This window comes from Vombatus ursinus, unplaced genomic scaffold (assembly GCF_900497805.2).
Source record: "Vombatus ursinus unplaced genomic scaffold, bare-nosed wombat genome assembly UNPS02014810.1, whole genome shotgun sequence".
NCBI lineage: Eukaryota > Metazoa > Chordata > Mammalia > Diprotodontia > Vombatidae > Vombatus > Vombatus ursinus.
The window spans coordinates 17,362,338-17,387,655 of NW_020954588.1; the positions used below are offsets into that span (position 1 = coordinate 17,362,338).

The 25,318-nt window shown below is 42.5% G+C and overlaps 1 protein-coding gene across 1 annotated transcript in view; it reads left to right on the plus strand.

Annotated features, from left to right (window-relative positions):
* MCF2L2 (MCF.2 cell line derived transforming sequence-like 2) overlaps positions 1-25,318 on the plus strand; it is a 359,025-nt gene that overhangs the window by 251,065 nt on the left and 82,642 nt on the right. The window contains exons 16-18 of the mRNA XM_027875876.1: positions 8,071-8,137; positions 10,476-10,591; positions 15,225-15,294. Coding sequence (XP_027731677.1) covers positions 8,071-8,137; positions 10,476-10,591; positions 15,225-15,294 — 253 coding nt within the window. The remainder of the gene's footprint in view (positions 1-8,070; positions 8,138-10,475; positions 10,592-15,224; positions 15,295-25,318) is intronic.

Sequence of the window (25,318 nt, forward strand, 5' to 3'; positions counted from 1 at the left end):
ATTTGTGATGATCAAGTTCTAATAGAAACACTTAGAGGAGGCTTAGGTCAGGATTCTTCACCTTTTTTTGGTCATAGAACTCTTGAGCAATCTGGAGAAGCCCTTGTCAGAATAAGGCTTTTAAATGCATGAAATAAAATAAGATTATAAAGAAAACCAAATTATACTGAAATATAGTAATCAAAATATTTTTAAAACACATTCACAGACCCCTGTGGGCTTTGCCTCACTGGCCAGAATGCTTCCAGTGGGCTCCTCTCTCACTGCCAGGAGATGACGTCTGGAAGTTGCTTTGAACACCATAAAGGCTCTTCAAATGGCAGCTGTGATTATTGAATTATACTTAAATTTAGCTAAGTATTCTGAACTTCCCAGGATCCTGTGGCTAATTCTACCCACCAGAAGGGAGTGTCTCTCAACCAATCAAGCATTTATCACATAACTACTTAGTATGTGCTAAGTGCTGGGGCCACAAAAGCAAAATGAAAAGGTCTCTGAGCTTACTTACTGCTGGGGGACACAAGATGTGGATAATTAAGTAGATATACAATAAATAAAAGAGGAATTTATGAGAAGGCACGGGCATTAGCATGGGAGTGGTGGGATAGTGGTATCTGGAAAGACTAGGACAGAATATCAGAATTCAGTCACAGGCAACTTTCCCTCTACCAAGAGCCCCCATCCACCCACTGGTGAGATGACCTTTGGGTCCATCTCTGCTATGGATAATAATTGCCGCTTTAATGCATTATGGAATTTTCCAAAGTCCTTTACAGAGGCTATCTCATTTGGGTTTCACAACAGCCCTGTGAGGAAGGTGCTAATATCCCTGTTTTACAGATGAGGAAATGGAATCTTAAATGACTTGTCCGAGGTCACATGGCTAGTAAGCATCAGAGGTTGGAATTTAAGCCAGGACCTCTTGACCCCAAGCCCACCCCTACTCACCTTTGCCAGACCAGATGGAGGCTACCGGTGCTGGCTCCACTACCATCCAGCCTTCCATTTCTCCACCTTGTCCATAAGGGCAACACAAGACACTTTGTCACCTGTCTCATTGAAATTCTTCTCTGTGGCACTTCCTTTATTGACCAGGCTACTGACCCTATCAGAAAAGGAGATAATGTAATAAATGGTAATAGTAATTTGATGTTTGGATTAGAAATGTCCCTGTGGATTGGGGAGAGAAATTAAGGCAGAAGAGGCAACAATATCCAGACTGTGTGATTGTCACTTTGGACGGAATGACTTTAAAAAATGGACCCACTCAGCCCATATTTGTCTCAAAATCTGACTCTAAATTTGTCTGCTAAAGAGCAGTGGCAAGTCCTCGATTCTGTAGCATCCATTCATCTCTCCCAGACTTCTACGGCCTAAAATTTATTGCTTCTCAAATTGGTTTATGGGAAAATGCAAAGGATTATTTTTCAGATCTATCCCAAAGAGCTTTCTAGGAGAGTACAAATGTTTGTGAGTCACACAGGGAAAAACGGAAGTCATATTTAATTCATTTGAGAATTAAATATTAAATAATACTAAATATTAAGATAATGAGGCCCCTCATTTATAGTTAAGGCCCTGCTGTGGACCTCTGGCCTCCTGTAGGGAAGTTGAGATGCCTGGAGGTCGTTACCTGCCCAGGAGCTCCTGGGCTTGCGAGACGCCTGGGGGTAGTACCTGCCAGGAACGCCTAGCTGCCCAGAGACGCGGATGGGTACTGGGAGGGCCTCTGTAACAGGAGGGAGCTCCACCTACGAAGGAGGAACGGAGGAGGAGCACAGGCATAGGGGGGAGGAGTTTGAGGGAGTTGAAAAGGGCAGCGAGGAGGGTGCGGATAGGGAGAACTTGTGCAGGGAGTGAGCAGAGCAAGTAGTAGTCGTATAGCAAGCTATGTAATCAATAAAGACGTAACTGCCAACTCGGGTGTTCTGTCTAGTCATTCCCCTCTCACCACGGAGGGGTCAGAGATGTCTGAAGACTGCGGGGTGAGTATGCAAGCGAAGGCTTGAGTGGGATAGCTGACTAAGTGCACTACATCAGCTAGGGGACCCACCGGCACGCAACAATTTATAGTTGTTCAAAACTGTTTTTAAGTCCATCTTTAAGAAAAGTTGGTGAAGCAACAGGCTTCATTCCTGGCTACTTAGAAAACATCTTATGTTTCCTTGGATAAGCCCTTTCATCTGCTTCAGATCTCAGGGTACTTGCCTGGAAATTAAATTCAAAATGCCTGTTTTTTTCTTTACCCTCCAGTGACATAATAGGGATTTTCTTTTGAATCTTGAGCTATTTAGAAGACAGAGGTTATAACTATAGATATCTACTTATTTTAGTCTGGGTCAGTGATTTCTTTGGTGTGGGGAACTCCCCCCATGTGGAAATTCTCTCCACCACAATACAGGTCACCAGCTCTCCCATAGCTTAAAGTCTTAAAAATTGCCTAGGTGGAGGTAGATGGTATATACATCCAATTAAGTGACTTATCCATGTTCACACAACCAACATGTGTCAAAGGTAGGATTAGAACTCAGGTCTTCCTTTCTTCAGGACTAGTCCTCTATCTGCTCAGCCATGATGCTACTAGCTAGGTAGCACCATCATAGATAGAGCTGTGGGCGCAGAGTTGGAAAAACATGAGCTCATATCTGCCCTCAGATGCTTTCCAGCTGTGTGACCCTTGGCAAGTCCTTTGACCCTTTTCAGCCTCAGTTTTCTAGAAAATGGGGATGTTAATAGTACCTACCTCACAGGGTTGTTGTGAGGACAAAATGAGATAATATTTGTAAAATACTTTGCAAACTATTAAAACTCTATATAAATGATATCCATTATTATCATATGCATGAATCCCTATAGATATGTGTGTGCAGGTTTGACCCATTTATATACAAGAATCTGAAAAAGTATGGATCTTCCTAGGAATGACTAGTTAGCTATACAGTGTTCCAGGCTTTTGATAAAATCTCTGGCAGCTGGTGATACTTTCTCTTCCTCTGGAGTGTATTGGGTTGCATAATCCTAAAAGACTTTTTAAAAAATATATATATGCATCTACTCATAAGTTTTTAAATTGATTTCTTTGCCTTGAATAAGAGGTCTCTTTTGAGAATAATTCAGGCTGAAGAGAAAGTTCAATTGTGGATAAGCCAGAAAATATGTTTTCAAGTACAACATGGGATAGTGATTCCCTAAATATAGCAAGTTTTCGTAGTTAGATTTGGGGCAGCTGGGTAGCACAGTGGACACAACACTGAGCCTGGAGTCGGAAAGACTCATCTTCCTGAGTTGAAATCTGGCCTCAGACACTTAATAGCTGGGTCACCCTGGGCAAATCTCTTTATCCTGTTTACCTCAGTTTCTTTATCTGTAAAATGAACTGGAGAAGGAAATGGCAAACCACTCTGGTATCTTTGCTAAGAAAATCCGAAATGGGATCACAAAGAGTCACACTTGACTGAACAACAACAAAATTACATTTGTCTTTTTATGTAATTGGAATCATAGATTTAGAGATGGAAGGGACCTAAAGTTCATCTAATCCAACTTCCTCATTTTGTAGAGGAACCAGTTGAGACCCAAGGAGGCTGAACAACTTATTCAGGGTCATACATGGTGAGTGGCAGAGACAGGATTTGAGCCCAAGTCTTCCAGCTCCAGAACCAGCACACTTTCCAGTACACTGTCATCGAAGTGTTAGTGTCTATCTTAAAGAAAATCAAACTGAGGGCTTAAAGGAGCATCCTTATACTCACCAGAAAATAGATAAGTGCCAATTGGATGCACTGCTCTGCTTTTTAGTCATGATGATAATGATCATCTCTCGAATGGTAGAATAGGGCTTCCAGGCTTACAAATTACATACATCATCTCGGTGTTGTAGAAAGATAACTTTGTGGTTTTCTTTGGGGCCTTTGAGAGATTAGACTCAGAGATGCACAGACCTTCCTAGAAGGAGATGCTGCTCATGACCATCAGGGCTAAAGTTTCTGTTGGATTTTTCCCTCGTCCTGGTGCTTCACTCTGACGAGTCAAAGACTTTGCCTTCTAGTTTGTTTACAATCAGCAAATTATAAACACAGGAGGCTCTTGTCACTCTTGACAAGGCTGGAATGTCTTGTTGACAAGGCTCTTGACACCCTTTCAGTCATTTGGGTGACAGTGGGGATGCCATCTGCTGTAGAAAATGGGCTTATCATGTTTTCCTCAAGGAGGCTGGCTCCCTGTACAAAGTGGTGACTGGCCCACGAGTGTTTGTATATTTTTACCTCTGCTGTGGCTGCCACCAGGCCAGCTTGAGACAATGATCTGTGGGTAGGTACCAGGCCCAGGTGAACAGGCTTATATTGGCATTGAATTACTGACTTTGGTTCAATAGCATTCTGTTCCAACCACTTGAAAACCTTGCTAATTAGGGATCTGAGATTTCATTGGTGGAATTCTCTCTGTTCTGTGACTTGGTCCTCAAGAATTGCCTGGAGCACTGAGGTTCAATAACATGACCAAGAAGTCTTTCTTTCCTCCCTCCCTCCCTTTCTTCCTTCTTTATTTCCTTCCTTCCTCTCTCTCTTTCTTCCTTCAGTCCTTCCTCCTTTTCCTTTCTCCCTCCCTCCTTCCCTTCCTTCCTTTCTTCCTTCATCCCTTCCTTCCTCCCTTCCTTCTTTCCTTTCTTCCTTTATTTTCTTCCTTCCTCCCTCTCTTCCTTCCTCCTTCCTTTCTTCCTTCTTTCCTTATTTAGTTCCTTCCCCCTTTCTTCCTCCCTTCCTTTTTTCCTTTTTTCATCCCTTACTTATTTTCTTTCTTCTTTTCTTCCTTCTTTCCTTCATTCCTTCCTCCTTTTTTTCTTTCTTTCCTTCCTTTCTCCCTTCCTTCTTTCCTTATTTTCTTCCTTTCTCCTTTCCTTCCTCCCTTCCTTATTTTCCTTTGTCCTTCCTCCTTCTTTCCTTCCTTCATTCCTCTCTCTAATTATGTTTCTTTTTTCAAGTTAATATTACCAAGTGTTCCATGCAGTGATGCTCCTTGCTGCCTTACAGCCCACAGACAATCTCTGCCACCGCCTTTGTTTGCCTCTTCCAGAGATCCAGGTTACCATCCTCTCCTTTAGCTGCCCCTTTCTGATGGAAAAGGAAGCCAGGATAAACAAGAATGTCAGCAGCGATATGCTTTAGTTCCTCCAATCACATGTCAATTCACTAGTCACCGGACAAAGATTTCAGATTGAGAGCACCAAGTGTTGGGTCAATGTTTAGAGACTGTCTGAAAACTATAGGTTTCAGAGTGCCCTCTGCCTACTTCTCATGTTATAATGAGCTTCTCCATATAAGGTGCCTCCAAACTCTTAGTGAGTGTAATTTTAATCGATTAAAACACCACTTTAGGGGTGATTATAGGGTCATAGAACTAGGGACGAACAGGACCTCAGAACCTCTCGAGTCTAACCCCAACCTTTTACAAATGAGGAGACTGAGGTCTCAAGAGGTCTTGCGACTTGCTGAAGGTCACACAGAGGGAGTAAGCAGTAGAGCTAAGATAGGAATTAAGTTCCTCTGACTCTCAATCCTGAATTCCTCCCACTAAACCCTGCTGCCATCTTTGGTATGTGGCAGACTCAGTTTGTCATCAGCACTGAACCCAGAATGTTTCTGGCTTGCCCAGCATTCTTTCTCTACCGCCATAGCCTTTGAGACTCTCCGGAGCCGCCTCTGTGCCACAATGAGACACCAGGATAGGACTTTGTGAGAGCGAGCTAAGATGTAAGGATGAAGCCACGTAAACATTGTCAACGCTTGGATATTCTTGCGTGGATTTTCTGTTCTTTATCGAATTAGCCATGTGACTTGTTGACTCTCTCTCTCCTCACAAAAGTAGGTACAATTGAGAGAGAGCTCTAAAGTCAGCAGGCAGTTTTGAGAAGACCAGTTTCCACCATCAAAAAAGCCTGTGTCACAAACTGATATGTCAGCGAGCCTGACTTTGGCACTGAGGCATCTCTCAGGGGTGCCCGAGCACAGCAACGATAGCGATAGCTGGCATTTGCATAAGTACTCTAAGGACTGCAACGTGCTGTAAAAATATTATCTCATTGGACCCTCATAACAGCTCTGGGAGGTAGGTGCTGTTATTATCCCCATTCCATAGATGGAGAAGTTAACACTTGCCCACGCAGCTAACAAATGTCTGAGGCGGGATTGGAAATTAGGTCTTCTTGATTCTAAGGCCAGTGCTCTATCCATTTTGCCACCTTACTACCCACTGTAAATGGGGGGGAGGGCGTTGGACTCCATGACTTCGAGGGTTTCTTCCAGATCTACATCTATGACTTTGGGCAATGATTTTTGTAGCTGAAGCTCCTTTCCTTTTTATTTTCTGTTTGTGGGTTTTACTGAAGGTAAATGAGATCGATATGCCCGCTTTAAAAGTTCTCAGCAAATGAGCATGTTACTACAGCAACAAACTGCAAAACTGAAGCACCCTTGAATAGCGTCTAGTGTTTGATCAGGAACAGCTTACATGAAAGTTAATCCAGCACTTTCACCGTGTGCGTGGCAATTATTATGCCTTGGGATGATTAGGCACAAATGGGAAACAATTTATGTGAATGGGCATGAATAGCATTACTGGAAGTTGATGTCATAGCAGATCAGCTCCTCCCTCTGGCAGACCAGATGCTCCCAACTCTCTGCTGTGATAAATGGCCCAGCCCTGCCCTGAACTGAACCTTAGAGGAGGGCTTTGTGGGCCTTGGAGAAGGTGCCAGAAGTGGACCTCTTTCCCAATACTATTCACTGGAGTCCTTCATTGTAACATTTAAGACTTTATTTATCATGAAATAGATACTGCCAATGTGCCATGGCGAAAGGACTTTTCATTTAAAAGATAACCCTACCGTGCCTTCTCTTCTCCAGGCTAAATATTCCCAGCTCCTTCTACCTTCTATTTTCAGATGAAATATCTGTAAAGTGCTTAGCACAGTGCCTGGTCCATAGTAGGTACTTCATAAATGCTTATTCCCTTTTCTTCCCTTCTCTTCAATGCTCTTCAACCTATTGGTTGCTCTCCTCTGGACATTCTTCAATTTCTCAACATTCTTCTTAAAACATGGTGCTAGAACCTGAATGCAATATTTCAGGTATGGTTAGGCTGACCAGGGCAAGGCATTCTCTTGTGGCACTGCCATGTCACATTGTTGACTCATAGAATTTACCATCTGTTAGGATCCCAAAACTTTTTCACAGGAACTATTATCTAGCCGTGAACCCACCCCTTCCTACCTGGCACCATTCTATACTTGTGAAATTGATCGTTTGAACCCTAGTGTAGAACTTTACATTCATCTCAATTTAATTTCATCTAATTCAATTCAACCTGTCATTCTTCTTGTATCCAACTCTGTCATTCAACACTAGCCATTCCTTAGCTTTGTGCCTTCTACAGTGGTGACAGGGATGCCATCTGTGGCTTCATTCCAATCTTTGATGAACATGTGGAACGGCACAGAGTCACTGGCAAACTCCTGAGAACTCTACTGAAGATTCTCCCATATCCTCCCCTGACCCACTCTCCCCAATGCCCCACTTTGACATTGACTCAGTAAATGTAAGCTCTTCTTGTCTGGTCATAGAATCCAGCCCACATCTCTTCATCTTGTCCCCAGTTTTCACTCAGCATTTTTGAGTGAATGAGGAAGCTGGCATCTAGGAAATAAGTGACAATGACTATTTAAAAGAGTTTTTTTTTAATATAACAACTCTGAATTTGATTTGTAGACAAAGCAGTGGAACCTAGAAAATATGTTAATAATTCATTGTTTCTTTTAAATGCAAAAATGACTGTCTCACATCATAAGGAAGCTCTGTAACCCATTTATCTCCACTGGATTTTTGGAATTTATGCACACTGTCCTGATTTCCCCTTGTGACCAAGGGTATGTGTTTGTAACAGAACAAAGTTAGCTGGCCCCTTTGAAGCTAGAACCATCATTTTATTAATGCCCAGGGATATGAGGGAGGAGAAAAATTCAGCAGTACAGTGTTGCTGTGGATTCTGAAGCATCATGGTCCTTCTCTGTTTTAGCCACATCATGCACGAGCTGATTGAAACAGAACGAGTTTATGTTGAGGAGCTTCAAAGTATAATTGAGGTAAGCTAACCACGTTTCTGGAAATACCCTGATCCAACTGAGATTCTGTTGCACAACAAAAATCCAAGCTCTTCATGTTAATGGATAAATGATCAGTCTTGTATTCAGGAAGGCCCAGGTTCAAATCCTCTCTCTGACACTTACTCCCTATTTGACTTCATCTCTCAGTGCTCCAAGCAACCAACTCTTCAAGACTGAGCAGGCTGCTAATCTGTGCCTGCAGAAGGAGTTTTCATACCAGGAGTCCCCCATTCTAAAGAAATCACAGGTCCAAGACCTTAGCCCACTAAAAAAACAAACAAGCAAACAAACAAAAAAACATTTCCTTGGATCTTAGTAATTCCCATCAAGATTTTAATACGAAAACAACACTTTCTGGTTTTATAAGATCACGTACCTCCTACCATTCAGGAGTCTGAAAATCATATTAAAAATGACATTGATAGGCTGGTAGACTTGTGGAGAAACAAGTATACTCATTCATTGTTGGTGGAATTGCAAAGTTCTAAAATCCTCAATCTGGAAGTACACAGTAAATGTTATTAAAATAATCTGTTATTATTAATTAAAATAACCTTTTACCCAATAATTCCATTATTAAGGTTATGACCATCTCAAAAGAGGTTATCAGAAAAGAAAAAAAAATCTGAGCAAAGATTTTCATAGCAGCATTATATATGTGTATGTACATATACATATACATATAATATATACATATGTAAATATACATATATAAACATACATATTCCATCTATATGGAAACAAAATGAGAAGCAACCTAAATGTCCAATAGGGTAATGGTTAAATAAATTATGGTACACTCATTTAATTGAATATCATAAGGCAATTAAGAGAGTTAAATATGAGTAAACAAAGAGAAAAAGTTCATGAAAATGAATGAGTATAGAGTCGCTATAGGGTTTAGAGGGAGAGACTGAAAAAACATTCTGATACCATGTACATTGAAATTAATTCATTTAAATGTAAATAGTTATTAAGCAAGCATAGTTGTTTGCCTTGATGGTGAATGTCAAGTTGTTAACAAGATATTTAGTTAAAATGTTTAAATTGCATTTATGGCTAGCATTTCATCTTATGTAGCAAAATCAAATCTTATATAAAACTTTTCTCACATGATGCCTTAGGCAAATCTTAAAGTTTTAAAGTCTGTTCTGTTCCTCAGCCTTCCATGCTGAAAAAACCAGGGACAGTGGCCATTTTTTTGGTGATTTTGAAGCATTTTATTTTTCTTAAGTACGGATTTCATAAAAATGCAACCCCTGCAAAGTGTTTTGACAGTTGCTTTACAAACAGGCATACACTTTGGAGAAAATTTTGTGAACTACAGAATGCATCATAGAGATGGTTTCCCTCTCATTCTGTTACAGAGAAAACTGAGTGGCAGGTAAAGTGTTGGGGAGGGGGGAGGTTGTTAACCTGCATGACCTTGGGCAAGTAACTTATCAAATCATAGATTGAGAGCTTAGAGGTCATCCAGTCCAGTGACATCAAACTCAAATAGAAACAGATCCCTGCTGGCTGCATAGTGACTCAGATGTTTATTAATTTTATTAAACATTTCCCACTTACATTGTTATCTGGTTCTAACTGAGAGTTTTGCAACCATGGGTTTGGCACCTCTTCTCTATCCAAGCTCTTTATTTTATAGATGAGGAAACTGAGGTCCAGAGGTATAGGGACTTGCCCAAGGTCACACAGATAGTTAGTGGCAGAGTGAGGATTTGAACGTACATCTTTCAACTCCAAATTCAGTGTCTTTTCCATCTAACTTGTTGGTACCACAGAGCTAGCCATGTGGTGCTTTAGCATTCAGAGAAGTTAAACCATCCTTTCTCACACAGTCCACCTCTGAAAGCACAAAGGTGGCCTCATTCCAGTCCCAGGGCCAAAAGGCTATGTATTTCTGAAGGTAGTTTATTGAGGAGGGTGGGCAGCAATCCCAGAAGAAAGCTGTCAGGTTCCCTCGTGGGGGATGGCCTGTGAATTGCTTGTTTGTCAACTTATTAATGTTGGTGATCCCAGGAGGTGGCTGGGTGGGGGGGGGCAGCATCAGAAGATTTCTTCTTTAGAGCTGGAAGAGGCCCAATAGCCCACCCAGCCCAACCTCCTCATTTTCAGAGAAGGAAACTGAGGCCCAGAGAAGTAAGTGTCTTACCTAAGGCTACTCAGGGGTACAGATCTGAGATTGAAACCCACGTCTTCCGATTGTAAAACCAGCACTTTTTCCCCTGAATGGGTGAGAGGGAAGGGGTGAGTCTGGAGCATCTTCTTTCTGTGTTCCTGTCTGTGATACTCAGCACCTGTCCACCCTCTGCAGGGTTACGCGGCAGAAATGGACAATCCAGACTTAAATCACCTGATCCCGGTTGCACTTCAGAACAAAAAGGAAATTCTCTTTGGAAACCTCCATGAAATCCATGAATTCCATAACAGGTGTGTATCTCCCAGACGATCCCTGCTCCCTGGAAGGTTCTACCTCCTCACCCCCCACCCTTGGAAACCCTCATTCCCTTCAAAACTGGGCTCCAACGCCACCCACCCTACACAGTGCCAGGTACTGTGCTCAACAACCAAACAGTCCATGGCCCCAAGGAGGTTACAGTGAGGGTGGGGAGGACTGAGGTGTGGTGTGTAAATGAGAAGAATATTCACAAGTTTGAGGAAGGATGGAGCACTTAACTACTCCAGAGATCAGGGAAGACTTCCAGAGAAGGTGGCCTAGGAACCTCTAAGCCATTCCTCTCCCCAGTGAAGAATGGGCAGAAAGCAATGGGCTGGTTACTCTTTAATTGAAATGGTTTAAATTGGAAGTTTGAGGTGAAAGTCAATGTTGACTTCCTCATTCTTTTTGTAAGTATGTGACAGACTATAATATAATTTAAGTTTATTAGGGCTGTGGACTATCCCTGGGATTTCATAGATGTGGGAAATCCCCATGAGGAAATATCCTCTATTAATGCAGGTGGGCACCTTCAGGCACTTGGATCATGCCTCTGGCACTTAGAGAGTAATTCAGTGATTTACTCTGGCCTACCAGCCAGGATGGGTCAAAGGTTGGACTTGAACCCAGATCTTCCTGGTTCTGATGACAGCTTTTCTTGACCAATACTATGCCATCTCGCATATTATTTTATACGTGTGTATAAATACATTTACACCTGCATGAAATATATAAAGGTGTGGGTATATGTATATAGGCATATATATGTACATATGTCTGAGATCTAGAATTTTATTGATATGTGTATAATTATATATACACAGATTACATAGAAAATACATGTATGTATGGATATATGTCTATGGGGATATATGTATATACATACATATGCACATATAACTGAGGCCTATAATTTCACATAGGTATGTATAACTACATATACCAGTATATATTAAAAACACATGTATGTGCTGATATATGTATGTGCATATGCATATGAAGGGGCTCTGTCCATTGACAGGGCACCGGGCCTGGAGCCAAAAAGACCAAAATTCAAATCCAGCTTCAGACACTTAGTGGCTAGGTGATCCTGGGCAAGTCCCTTAACCTGTTTGCTTCAGTTTCCTCATCTGTAAGATGAACTGGAGAAGGAAATAGCAAACCATCTGTGCCAAGAAAACCCCAAATGGGGTCACGAAGAGTCAGATGGAACTGAAATAGCTGAACAGCAACATATATGCGTGCGTGCGTACATACATATGTCTGAGACCATAATTTCATCGATGTGTATATATGTACAGAGAAGTATACAGAAAATACATATGTGTGTATGTGCATATGTGCACACATTCCTGGGAACTAGGATTTCATCAGTGTGTATAGAGATATGTGCACAGATATACATAGAAAATCATCCATATGCTCATATACATATGTGTATATATACAGACATATACATACACCTATCTGAGACATGATGTCACTGATGTGATATACTTCCACAGATGTACATAGAAAATACATGTATTTGTGAATATATGTAAATGTATATATAAGCACATGCAGGCACATACACCTACATATCCACATAAATCTGAGATCCATAGTTTCATTGGTGTAGGGAACGCCTTCTACTAATGCAGATCAACAACTTTTCTGCTACATATCATCTCAAAGAATTGCCTTAGGTACTGAGAGGGTAAATGATATATCCAGGGTCACTCAGTTAGTATGTGTCTGAGAAGGGATTTGAACTCGGGTCTTCTCGCCCTTAAGGTCTGTGTTCTATTTGCTCTGCCACATTGCCTCACAGGTAGATATCTATACCTATCTAAGTTAAAATCAGGTTGCCTGATTTGGGTGAATACAATCATCCTACAAGATTCCAAAGAAGAAATATGGAGGGGGGAAGTTTCCATCATGTCCATTTCTGTGCCATTGTTGAGCAGAGGAGCGTGTGGATACTCCTCAAACTCCGAAGCCAAGTCATAGCAGTAGACGCGGCGGCCGTGTTAATTGCCTGGTCTCCAGGTCCTGACCACACTTGTCAGAGCCCAAAAGAATTCCTGTTTAACCTCCCTGGACTAAGGAAGAAGCAGTGTAATGCTGGGGCTGCAGCTTAGAGCCTATAATTAAGGCACCGCCCAAACCAGACTGGTTTTACTCCTGGGCATCTTCAGTGTTGCCTTGCTCATTGCCCAGCATGAGAGTATTGAAGGGGGAGAGGGATTGGGGGGGTTGGGATTTGAATAAAACAAAAAATGGCTTTTTTTCATTTAATTCAAAATGAGAATTTAAAAACAGATTTTTCATTAACATAGCCTAGGAATCGAGGCAACTAAGGCAGTTTCTTATGGTTTTGTTTCAGGAAAGGGCGTTCGGACTCATGCAAAAGGGAATCTTAGGTTTTTGTATCACATCTTGTCCAATATTTAGAGTCAGTGAGGACAGTTAAATCGGTTTCTGGGCTGATCCTATTAGGCGGTATGTCCCTGAAAGCTCCTGAGCTAGGATTGTGGGATTTATATCTGGAAGAGACCTCAGAGGTCATCTGCTTCAGCCCTCTCATTTTACAGAGGAGGAAATTGAGGCCCGGGGGTAAGCATCAGAGGTGAGATTGGAATCCATGTCAATGCTCTTTCGTGAGCACCAGACCACCTCTCAGTGGAGAACACACCCTCTTCTCATGGTTCAGTTTTAACAAAAATTACCGTGGGGAGAAGACAGAACAATGGCAGTCAAAGATGGAAATTCATGAATTTGTGAATGAATAAGCATTTCTTAAACACCTACTCTGTACCAGGCAGGCCTGGGCTAAGAGCTGAGGATACAGAGGCAAGCCAGCAAGAGAGACAGTGCTGGGAAGGCGAGGCCCTCAGGATGCTCGAGCGAGGAGAGGCCTCCACCATCGCTGACATACGGAGAGCACTCAGAAGCTGGCAAAACCCTTCACACACATTATCTTATTTGAGTCTTACAACAACCCCATGGAGAAGGCACTACAAGTGTTATCCCCAACATTTTTACAGATGTAAAAACTGATTCTCACAGTGGTGCCAGGATTGGCTAAGGTCACACGGCTAGTAAGTGACCGAGGTGGAATTAGAGCTTAGGTCAGCTAGGGCTCTACCCATTGGGCAACACTTCCTTTCCTCTGCTTCAGCCCCCTCATTTTACACATAAATCAATAAGCATTCATTAAGTGCTTACTATGTGCTAATCAGGGCTGGGAATACAAAGAATGGCAAAAAAAAATACTTGCCCCTCAGGGAACTTATCTCTCTTCCTAAGGAGGGATACTAGGAAGAAATGGAGGTCCACAGGCAAAGGACTTGCCCAGGGTCACACAGCTAATCAGCCGCAGGTCCAGCAATAGAACCTGAAGTTTTTGACTCCATGTCCAGCATTCTACGTCATGAGACTTAGGACAGAAACGCAGAGAGACAGGCAGACAGACCTCGGTAGACTTTAATAGATGGATAGATAGCCATAGAGAGATAGATAGATAGGGAGGCATAGACAGACAGATGGACGGACAAACAGACAGACAGACAGGGAGAGACAGATGGACAGACCTAGATGGACATTAATAGATAGACAGGCAGACAGACAGATGGCAAATAGATCGATAAATAGATGGGTATAGATGGATAGATAGGCATTGACAGATAATTGATATACAGATATAGATGGATATAGAGATGGACAAGTAGACTTGGACATTGTTAAATAAATATGGATGGATCGATTTAATAGATTATATATATACATACACATAGATATGTAGATATAGAACTAAATGGACTTAGACACTGATAGGTAATTGATACACAGATATAGATAGATATAGAGCTAGATAGAGAAGCAGACTTAGATAAACATTAATAGGGAGATATGAATGGTTGGATGAATAGATGACTGCTAGATACACATGGAGATATATATATATATATATATATATATAGTAGTGAGAGAGAGAGAAATGGTTATAGAAATAGATATAGATAGACAGAGAACACATTTATTAATCTCTTTCCATTTACCAAGACAGATGTGTTCCCAGTGGAGAGGGGGACAACCCAAATTGCCTTCCCCCAGTCACTGATAAATGCTCCCAAGTTGACATAGGTTTCAAAGGCACGTGAATACATTGCTGGGTAACACCATTGTGGTCCAGCCCCCTGCCTGCCTGTTGTCTTGGAGTTCTCAAATTCTTAGGACTTCAGCCTCCGAGAAGCAGAGGGGCCTTAGAGAGCATCCAGCCGACCCTACCCCCTCACTTTGCAGAGTCCCTGAGTGAGGGAGTTACCCACGTGGAAAGTGGCAGAGAAAGGGACACAGCCCAGCTCTTTTGCAAATGCTCCTTCCCCTCCCCTCTTCACACACCAAGAGGCCCAGGAGCCTCCGGGCTATTTGCCGCTAGGGCTTGGGGCTGGTAGAGCCACCCTGGGTCTGGCCTGGTTCTAATGATAGAGGAGGTTCTGGGGTGTGGAGGGAAGCAGTAACAGCATGATGTATTTTTAGTCCCCCTTCCTTCCCTACATATCCTATTCAAACTTTGATCATTGTTCTTAAGCCAGTACATTAAAAAAAAAGAATCAATACCATCTACATTTTTCTCCTTAGAATTTTTCTTAAAGAACTGGAAAACTGTGTTGAAAATCCTGAATTTCTCGGCCGGTGCTTTCTAAAAAGGGTAAGTTCACTTTTCCTGGCTACCTGGAGTAATTCCATTTCATACCTGCTTCTGGATCAGCTGGTGAGTGCAAGGCACTGGCCTTGAACCTTCCATTCCTCAGTCCTTTGAGCGGTGGGCCATTGTTCCATGGGCATTTGTTAAGTGCCTGCTACATGGCAGGATCCTTGCTGGATGCTAGAGTTTTGTTGTTGTTGTTGAGTTGTTTCAGTGGGATCAAACTCTTCATGATCCCATTGGGATTTTCTTGGTAAAGATACTGGAGGGGTTTGCCATTTCCTTCTCCAGTTCATTTGACAGATGAAGAAACTGAGGCAAAGCGGGTGAAATGACTTGCCCAGGGTCCCACAGCTACTAAGTGTCTGAGGCCAGATTTGAATTCATGGAGACACAGAAGCAAAAAGGAAACAGGTCTTACCCTATAGGATCTTATAGTCCATTGGGGAATGGATACATACGTGAGTATGTGCAAAAAGAGTATATATCAATCAACAAAGATTTATTAGACAGCCACTACACGTCAGACATTTGTGCTAGGTGCTAGGGATAGAGACAAAAATGAAACAGGCCCTGCCCTCACAGAGCTTACATTCTATAAAGAGAGACAACTCTTTCATAAATAAAATTTTTTAAATTAATTAATTAATTAATTTTAGTTTCCAACATTTATTTTTATAAGATTTTGAGTTCTAAATTTTTCCCCCTTCCTCTTCTCCCTCCTCCCCAAGACAGCATGCAATCTGGTGTAGGCTAAACATGTACAATCATATTAAACATATTTCCACATTAATCATGTTGTGAAAGAAGAATCAGAACAAAAGGGAAAAACCACAAGAAAGAAAAAGACAAAATAAGAGAGAGAGAGAATATAGTATGCTTCCACCTGCATTCAGACTCCATAGTTCTTTCTCTGGATGTGGATAGCATTTTCTATCATGAATCTTTTGGAATTGTCTTAAATCACAGCATTGTCGGGAAGAGCTAAGTCTATCCAAGTCGGTCATCACACAATATTGCTGATACAGTGTAGAATGTTCTCCTGATTCTGCTCACTTCACTCAGCATCAGTTCATGCAAGTCTTTCCAGGTTTTTCTGAAATTTGCTTGTTCATCATTTCTTATAGCACAATAGTATTCCTTTACATTCATATACCACAACTTGTTCAGCCATCCCCCAATTGATGGACAATTCAAATTCCAATTCTTTGCCACCACAGATAGAGGTGCTATAAATATTTCTGTGCATGTGGGTCCTTTCCCCCTTTTTATGATCTCTTTGGGATACAGACCTGATAATGGCATTGTTGGGTCAAAGGGTATGCATAGTTTTATAGCCCTTTCAGCATAGTTCCAAATTGCTCTCCAGTTTCATAAATAATTGTAAGAGAGAAGGGATTTGTTCCTTTACTCCCAGTTCAGTTGATATAATAAAGATAATGTAGTATTAATGTTTTTAATACCTTGTGACATGTTACGAGATGTGAACACCTTTCTCTGATACGATTAGGAAGAGCAATGCCTGCTAAAGCAACAATGAAAAGTGATTGATCAGCCCAACCCTTTGTCTCCCTTCCCCACCCCCAATCACCCCGAACCAAAAAGACAGTTCAATAGGTGGTATCAGTCCAAGTCAGACAGAACTAGGAAAAGTGGGGGAAGATCAAATCTCCCCTCCTTTAGATAACTATATGGAGAATAAACTCAAAATAAATGCAGGGTAAGTTGTTAGCATAAGTAGGAATGGTGAGATTGGCTTTTGGGAGACCTCAGATCTGACAAGCATCCCTTAGATTCTCTACCTGAGCCTGGGACATGATGTTCCTGAAAAGTATTTGCCTTCCTGTTTATATTTTACTTAGACTAATAATAGGATGAATGAGTGTGGCCTTCCAGCTGCTGGTTGGTGGGAGGAGGCCACCAGGCTTTGTGCTGGGGGTGGGGAAGTCAGACACTGGCCCGGAGGCGCCTGGGCCAAAATGATGCTCATGACACCGGTTGAAAAGCCCTGGTGAATGGCATAACCTACATAATCAGTCTTTTGTGATTAAAAATAGCAGCGACTTTAAAATGGCAGCCAATCCCTTTGCTAAGAACATGTTGTTTCTTGCTTAGACAGTATAGAGTGACAGATTTTGTGGATTTAGGAGTTTCTTATTCTTGTTTTTAATACACAAATACTCCTTCAGTCATGAATGCCTGACTTTTGTGGCTCCAGTATATACTTGTGCCCTTTTGCTCCGGCCCCAAGGCCTTTCTGTGTAGCCCCGCATTTGTCTGTTCATCTACCCCCGTCCTGGACAACAGTCGATCCGCTCTGGGCCAGAATGCCGCCTGGTAGTCAACAAGGAAGAGGTCCAACCCAACATTTCAGTCCACTCACCTTTACCCCTGTCCCCAGCTCACCACCTCCTTTCTTTCCCCCAGGGGGATCACATACATACATATGTATATGTATATATGTACATATGTGTACATGTGGATCATACACGTGCCTTTGCCACTCTCTCTTTTTCAGACTTCCTCTTTAATCCCATTTCTTGGGAATCACAGAATTTGAGAGTGGGAAGGGACCTCAACAGCCCTGAAAGAAATCCCCCCATGACCTGTCTGACAAAGGGTCATTCTGCTTGAAGACCCCTGGTAACCAGTCTCCTCTCAGCACCACCCGCTCCAACAGACATCAAGCCTAAATTGGTCTCTGAGCGACTTCCATCCGTTGTTGCTGGTCCTGCCCTCTGGGACCAAGCAGAACGAATCTCATCTGTCTTTCACAACAGCCGCTAATGCCAGAACACAATAACTATGGAGTCCTCCTCCCCACAGTCTGCTCTGAGACTCCTCTCCACACCCTCACATGACAGAGACTCCAGGTCCTGGCTCATCCTCATTGTCTGCCTTCCTTTGGACATTCTCCAATAATGTCCTTGCAAAATTGTAGTGCCCCGAATGAAACTAGTAACTCTTTCTTCTAACTTCTTCCAGGAACCATTGGCATAGCAATGAGTTAGCCCGTGGATTCTGGAAAATAATTTAATTATTCCAGAAAAGTCATCCAACTATGCATCAAAGCTTTGATCCAGTGATCCTAATGCAAGGCAAATACCCCAGGGAACTTAAAGAAAGGAAGAAATGTGACTTGTCTGCTGAACCATTCATAACCCTTGTCCAGAAATCTCAGGAATATCTGTCTCTCTTTTACACACACACACACACACACACACACACACACTCTCTCTCTCTCTCTCTCTGTCTCTCTCTCTCTGTCTCTCTGTCTCTCTCTGTCTCTCTCTCTCTATCTCTCTCTTTCTCTCTCTCTCTCTCTGTCAGTCACATGTGATGAAGATAAGAGGACCAGGTTAGTTGGACTGAAGAGTGTTTGAAAAACATATATGAGACCTCAGACCAAACACTTGACACTTACTAGCTGTGTCACCCTGGGCAAGTCACTTAACCCCAATTGCCTAAAAATATATATAGATATGAGGCAAATATGCCATTGTTGATATACCATAGAATAGGGGCAGCTAGGTGGCACAGTGGATAGAGCACTGGCCCTAGAGTCAGGAGGACCTGAGTTCAAATGTGACCTCAGACCGAACACTTGATACTTACTAGCTGTGTGACCCCGGGCAAGTCACTTAACCCCAATTGCCTTTTTTTTAAAAAAAAAAAAAAAGATAAACTATAGAACGTTCAAGGGGGAAGTAAAACAGGTTGGAAAGGTAGGAAGGGACAAGGTTGTGAAGGACTGTTTTATTGTTGTTTTGGTCATTTTTTCCCTTGTTTTTAAATAGTATTTTATTTTTTTCCCCAATTACATGTCAAGACAATTTATAGCTTTCATTTTTACCAGATTTTGAGTTCCAAATTTTTCTCCCTCCCTTCCCCTCTTCCAAAAGTAGCAGGCAGGTTATATATGTGCTATCATATAAAGCCTATTTCCATATTAGTCATACTTGTGAAAGAAACAGATCAAAAGGAAAAAAACCACGAAAAAGAATAGAGTATGTGAAAAAAGAGATGCTTCAGTTTATATCCTGAGTCCATCAGTTCTCTGCCTGGATGTGGACAGCATTTTCCTCTGTGAGTTCTTTGTACTTGTGTTTGATCAATGTGTTGCTGAGAAGAGCTGAGTCATTCGTAGCTGATCATCATACAACGAGGCTGTTCCTGTGTACAGCATTCTCTTGATTTTGCTCACTTCACTCAGCATCAGTTCATGCAAGTCTTTTCAGGTTTTTCTGAAGTCCGCCTGCTCATCATTTCTTATAACACAATAGTATTCCATTATATTCACATACCACAACTTGTTCAGTCATTCCCCAACTGATGGACATCCCCTCAAATTCCAATTCTTTGCCACCACAAAAAGAGTTGCTCTAAATATTTTTGTACATGTGGGTGTTTTCCCTCTTTTATGATCTCTTTGGGATACAGAACCAGTAGTGGTATTGCTGGACCAAAGGGTATGCACGTTTTTATAGCCCTTTGGGCATAGTTCCACAATGCTCTCCAGAACGGCAGGATCAGGGGCAGCTAGGTGGCACAGTGGATGGAGCACTGGCCCTGGAGTCAGGAGGACCTGAGTTCAAATCCAGCCTCAGACACTTAACATTTACTAGCTGTGTGACCTTGGGCAGATCACTTAAACCCACTGCCTAGCCCAAAAAACAAAAACAGAATGGTAAGATCAGTTGTAAAGGACTTTAAACGACAGAGCGCTTTGTGTTTGATTTTGGAAGTAAGAGGAAGCTGCCAGGGCTGGTCAAGTTTCTGGGAGCAAGGAGTCCCATTAAAAGGCTGTTGAAATAATTCAGGCAACAAGTGATCACGGCCTTTGCTAGGCCAGCAGCTGCCCAAGTGGAAAGAATAATGATTAAAACTTCTACGGAGGCAGAAAAGACAGTATTTGGCCATTGATTATCTATGTGGGATGAGGGAAAGTGAGCCCAGGATACAAACCTAGGAGACTGAAGGAATGGTGGTACTCACAACAGAAACAGAGGAGTTTGGAAGAGGGTTGGCTTTGGGAGAATTTATTATAATAAGAGTCCAAGGCACAGGAGGAGGGTGGCTTAAGACAGAAAAGAATGTTAGGGACAATGTAAATAGCTTCATGTTCGGGGCAGGTGCCAGGGCTTGACAATTTCTAAGGTCTCCCTACTCCAACCCTGAGATTCGAGGGTTCTGTAGGGTGTTGTTTTTTTTTTTAGATAAGAATAAAAACAAGGCTTGTGCAAGCTCATTGACAGAGATGATCGACGCAGTTACCCAGCCCAGAAGACTGGGCAATGGCTCTGTGGAGCCAGTAGGCAGCAGTTGTTGCTAATAGTGCCAATGAGGGCACTGGCCTCTCTCCCCTCCTCTGAGGTAGCCCAGGACCTGGCCTTTTTGCTGCAGAGGGGACTGTGTTAGAAGGGAGAATGAGGCAGCTCTCTATGAGACATGTATGAGGCAGAGCAAGGCCATTCTGGGCAGCCTTCATGCCCAGGAGGCTTTCCTTTGGCATCTGTATTTGTGTTGGCTGTGCTGGGTATATCCCTGGAGGGGCTCTCCTGTTTTGCTCTGGGCTTGATGAGGTCACAAGAGCAGCAAAGGCTGAGTTCTCTCTGAAACCTTAAGAGCGAGCCCTTCCCTTATCACCTGGGCATTTCTCTGCCAGAGCTCCTGGGATCCTGCTGGTCAGAGATTGATGGTGGACCTTGACAGACAGAAAACAGCACTATTTATCTCCTATTTTGATTTTCTTTTCTATCAGGGAGACCGATCTTCAGACTGGAAAGGGTAGACCAAAAATGATGCAAAAGGAATAGAAGCCCAAGATGGGTGAGGGTAGCAAGAAAGCACATAGACACTCTGAAAGAGATCAAATGTCTTGGACCTGAACAAATTATACCGCAGTATATTGAAATAGTTCTTAAAGGGGCACACCCAGTCTGTGACTGAAAGGAAGGAATGGGAACCTCGAGAGTTGATCCCCAAAGGATCAGAACCACAGGAGCAACAGATGGAAAGAGAAGGGAAAATTCGAGGTAGAGAAGATAGAGATTGAAGAGGGTCATCAGTCTTTCCAGGCATCTTTCCAGAGAGTGGAGTTAATGTCCTACATACCTCATCAGGCACTGAGGGGCTCTCTGAGAAACTGCTCTTCTCACAGATTCCTTTCCCTGGGCCTGACCATTAGCAGACCTGGGCTAATGTACTTTGCTCCATTCTTTATCCAAACACTTCATGTAGCCTGAATTTTTGCTTCAACTTAAAAAAAAAAACAAAACCAGGGATTATCTAGCAAAACATATAAATTAAATTAGAGCAGAAAGCCAAACTTCTGCTTAAATGTTGGGGATTGTCCTGACTGGGAGCTCCTAGCATTGTGGCGGTTGTTTTCCTGAAATGGCTGTTTTCTATAAACTCCATTAGCATTTGAGGAGGCTGGACCTGGAAGGCCAAGCCAATGCCCGGATGCTTAAAGACAAACATGCAAACAAAAACCTCATTGTAATAGAGTGGAGCTGATAGCATCTTCTGAGATAAAGTGGGAAGAGAAGAGAGGATTGTTATTAGAATGAAGCTCTGGGAATCATCTTAACTGTTTACAATAAAACTTTTAAAAGTGGAAATATGACATAAAGCAGACTCTGGTAGAGGCTGGAGAACTGTAGCTTGCAGTATATACATATATACACATATATCATGTACAGATGTACATCCGCACATACACACATAATGCACACACATATATATACACATGTGCATGTATTATATACGTATGCGCACATATACACATATATACTATATATACATATGCACATATATGCATGTGTGTGACACGCACACAAACACATACACTGACTGGGGCCACCTACATTACAAATGCATACAGATGGGAAATAGAAGGAAGAATGAAAAAACTATGAAGTGCTTAGGATGTCGTTTTGTGCGGACTTGTTTATTCTGTCGGTTAAGTTTCATAAAAAATATAAAACCTGCCCTAACTTTCTTTAAGCACAAAAGCTGTCAGTCCCAGGCCTCATTGCTTCCCCATTGAGATGCCAAGGGTGTTGAGTATATGACCCAGGAAAGAGTGGCCATGGCACTGGGACCAGGCCAGGGTCTATTTAGCTTGGCCTCCCCTAAGCCATGCAGTCTCCTCTCCCAAGAGCAGCAACTGAGGTTAAAAGACTAGACCTACTGGGAGAAGAGATAGGGGTCAAGGCAGGGCTAGAGACCCATTGCTCTCACTATTGGACTGAAATAATGGGCGCCTCTGGAGTAACTCTACCTTGTCACCTCCTGGGGAGCCTGGTGTCCCCTTATTCCACCTTCCCTTTGGGGGGCAGCTGTGATGCCTGCCCCCCTAAGTGATCTTTATTCTTTTTTTTCCCATTGGAACAGGTCCCATTCCTTTAACCAGTCCTTGTATGAATGGCCTCTCAATGGCTTTTCACCATCTTGATCACCTTCCCCTGGACATGTTCCAGATGGTCCATATCCTTCCTAAAGCAAATACAGTTCCCAGAACTGAACCCAGTGCTCCAGAGGTTGTATAACTGGGCAGTCAGACTAGCCCCTCCAGGCCATGGGCCTCTCTGCAGCCTGAGTTCATATTAACTTTTTGTGGCTTCCATCTTGTACCATTGGCTCATACTAAGCTGACAATCCACTAGCTACCCTAGGTGTTTGGTTTTTTTTTTTTTTCAGATGGCCTGCCTTCCAAACTCATGTCTGCCCATCTTGAGCATGTGGAGTCACTTTCTTTAGCCTAACTATGAGACTTAAGATTCACCCGTATGGCATATTTCATCTTATTTTTGGGGGGCCCAGTGTTCTAGCCCATCCAGGCTTTTTGGGCTCCTAAATGCCATCCATGGGTCAGTCCACCTGGCGAATATCAGAAGGGACATGTTTTATGACTCAGATGTGATGTGAGATCACAGGATGCTAAGGTATCTGGGGCTAGAAGGGGCCTTAGCTGTCATCTAGTCTAGGGTATAATTAAAATGGATCCCTGCAGCCACGTATTGACTTAGAAGACTACAAATCAACATTATCTATATTGTGTTGCATTATTTTTTATTTTGTTAAGCATTTCCCAATTACATTTAATCTAATTCCTGCCACGCTTAGGAGTCTTGCAGGCTGCATGTGATGCCTCTGAACTCGTCTGACCCCTTTGTTTTGCAGATGAAGAAGCTGAGTCCCAGGCCAGGGAGTGAGTTAGTTCAGGTCCTGGGCCTATCCTCACCAGCAGCAATGGGGCAGGGAGATGGATGGGATGGTAAGGTGGGGAGTGATAGAGGAAGCAGTGTGGAGTTCTCTTGGCCGCCCAAGGCTTCCTATGAAATCCTGCTCTCTGAGTCGTTGCAGACACTTCTATAAGTCTATCTTCTTTTTTTCTTTAGTTTCCCTTACATAATGGTCAATCAATAAACATTTATTATGTGCCAGATACTATGCTAAGCACTGGGGATACAAAAAGAGGCAAAAGACAGTCCCTGCCCTCAAGGAGCTTACAATCTAACATTTATATGGCACTTACAGATTTTTATGGCACTGATATGTGTTACCTCATTTGAGCAATGACAAGGAATTAAAGGCGTGTCCCATAGATTTCATAATTGGGCCCAGAAACTGTTTCTTGATTCCTGCAATAGTGTGAATTACTCCTAAAGAGACTTTTGGCCCCTTTGCCAATGAGATATTGTCAGGCAATTGGAAACGCCCTGTTTCTAGAGTCAGAGGATATCCAGGCTCTGCCATTTTGTACCTGTGTGACCTTGGGCAAGTGACCTTCCTTCTCCCAGGATCGATTTCCTCATTTGTAAAATAAGAGGGCTGGACTAGATGGCTTCTGTGGTCTCCTACAGGGGTCTCTATATGAGCTAGTCTTGTCCGTTAGCCCCCTAAAGTGGCCTGCCTTTCATGACAGAATGCTGAGCCCTTTCACTAACCCTCCTCTCACAGGGACATAGTAGGACCAGACACCACAATTAGGCCAACTCCCCCCCCCCCACCCTTCCCCCATCTTAGCACTTGAAGACAGGAAGACCCAAGTTTGAAGCCTGTTTCAATCTTTCCCTTATCAAATGTCTTTGATAAGGGTCTGTTATCCAAGATATGTAGGCAATTAACAGAAATAACCTCATACCAAAAGTCATTCCCCAACTCATAAGTGGTCAAAGGAGATGAACGAGTTGCTCTCCAAAAAAAATTATAAACCTTTAATAATTATTTGAAAAATGCTCCAAAACGCTAATAATTACAAACGAATGAAAAAGCATTTATTAAGTGCTTACCGTCTACTATGTAACTAAGTACTATGTTAAGCTTTGGGGATACAAAGAGAAAAACCAAGAAAGCTCTAGTTAGGGAAGAGAACTCAATGAAGTGAGTTCAGTGGCAAGCGAGGCCCACAAGTCCAAAGAGTTGGGGGCAGCTAGGTGGTGCAGTGGATAGAGCACCGGCCCTGGATTCAGGAGGACCTGAGTTCTAAACCAGCCTCAGACACATTACACTTACTAGCTGTGTGAACCTGGGCAAACCACTTAACCCCATTGCCTAGTCAAAAAAAAAAAAAAAAGAAAGACAAATCCTAAGAGTTCAGGGACAGGGCAGATTAGGAGGCCTAGGGGCATGTTTGGGGTACAACCATGGCCCAGATGATGGGGCCCAGCAGTCCAGAGGACACAGTAGAAGGGCAGACAGTAAAGAGAAATAGAAATCAAAAACCACCTGGAGATATCACCTTAAAGATGGCAAAAAGCAGGACTAGTCAATGTTGGGGTGAGGGGCTAATGTCCTTTTGTTGGAGCTGTGAATTGTTCCACCAGTTCTGGGAATAAGGCAAAGAAAGTGACTAAAATGGAGATTTAAAAAAAAACTTTCAAAAAGTTATCATCAGAGAGTACCTGTGATCAATTATTTTTGTTCTTTAAGATTTGGTTAATCAGCAATACAATCAGGTATTAGAGTACTAAAACTATTATTTTCATCTCCCTCCTTGATGGCTTATGTCTTTATTGCA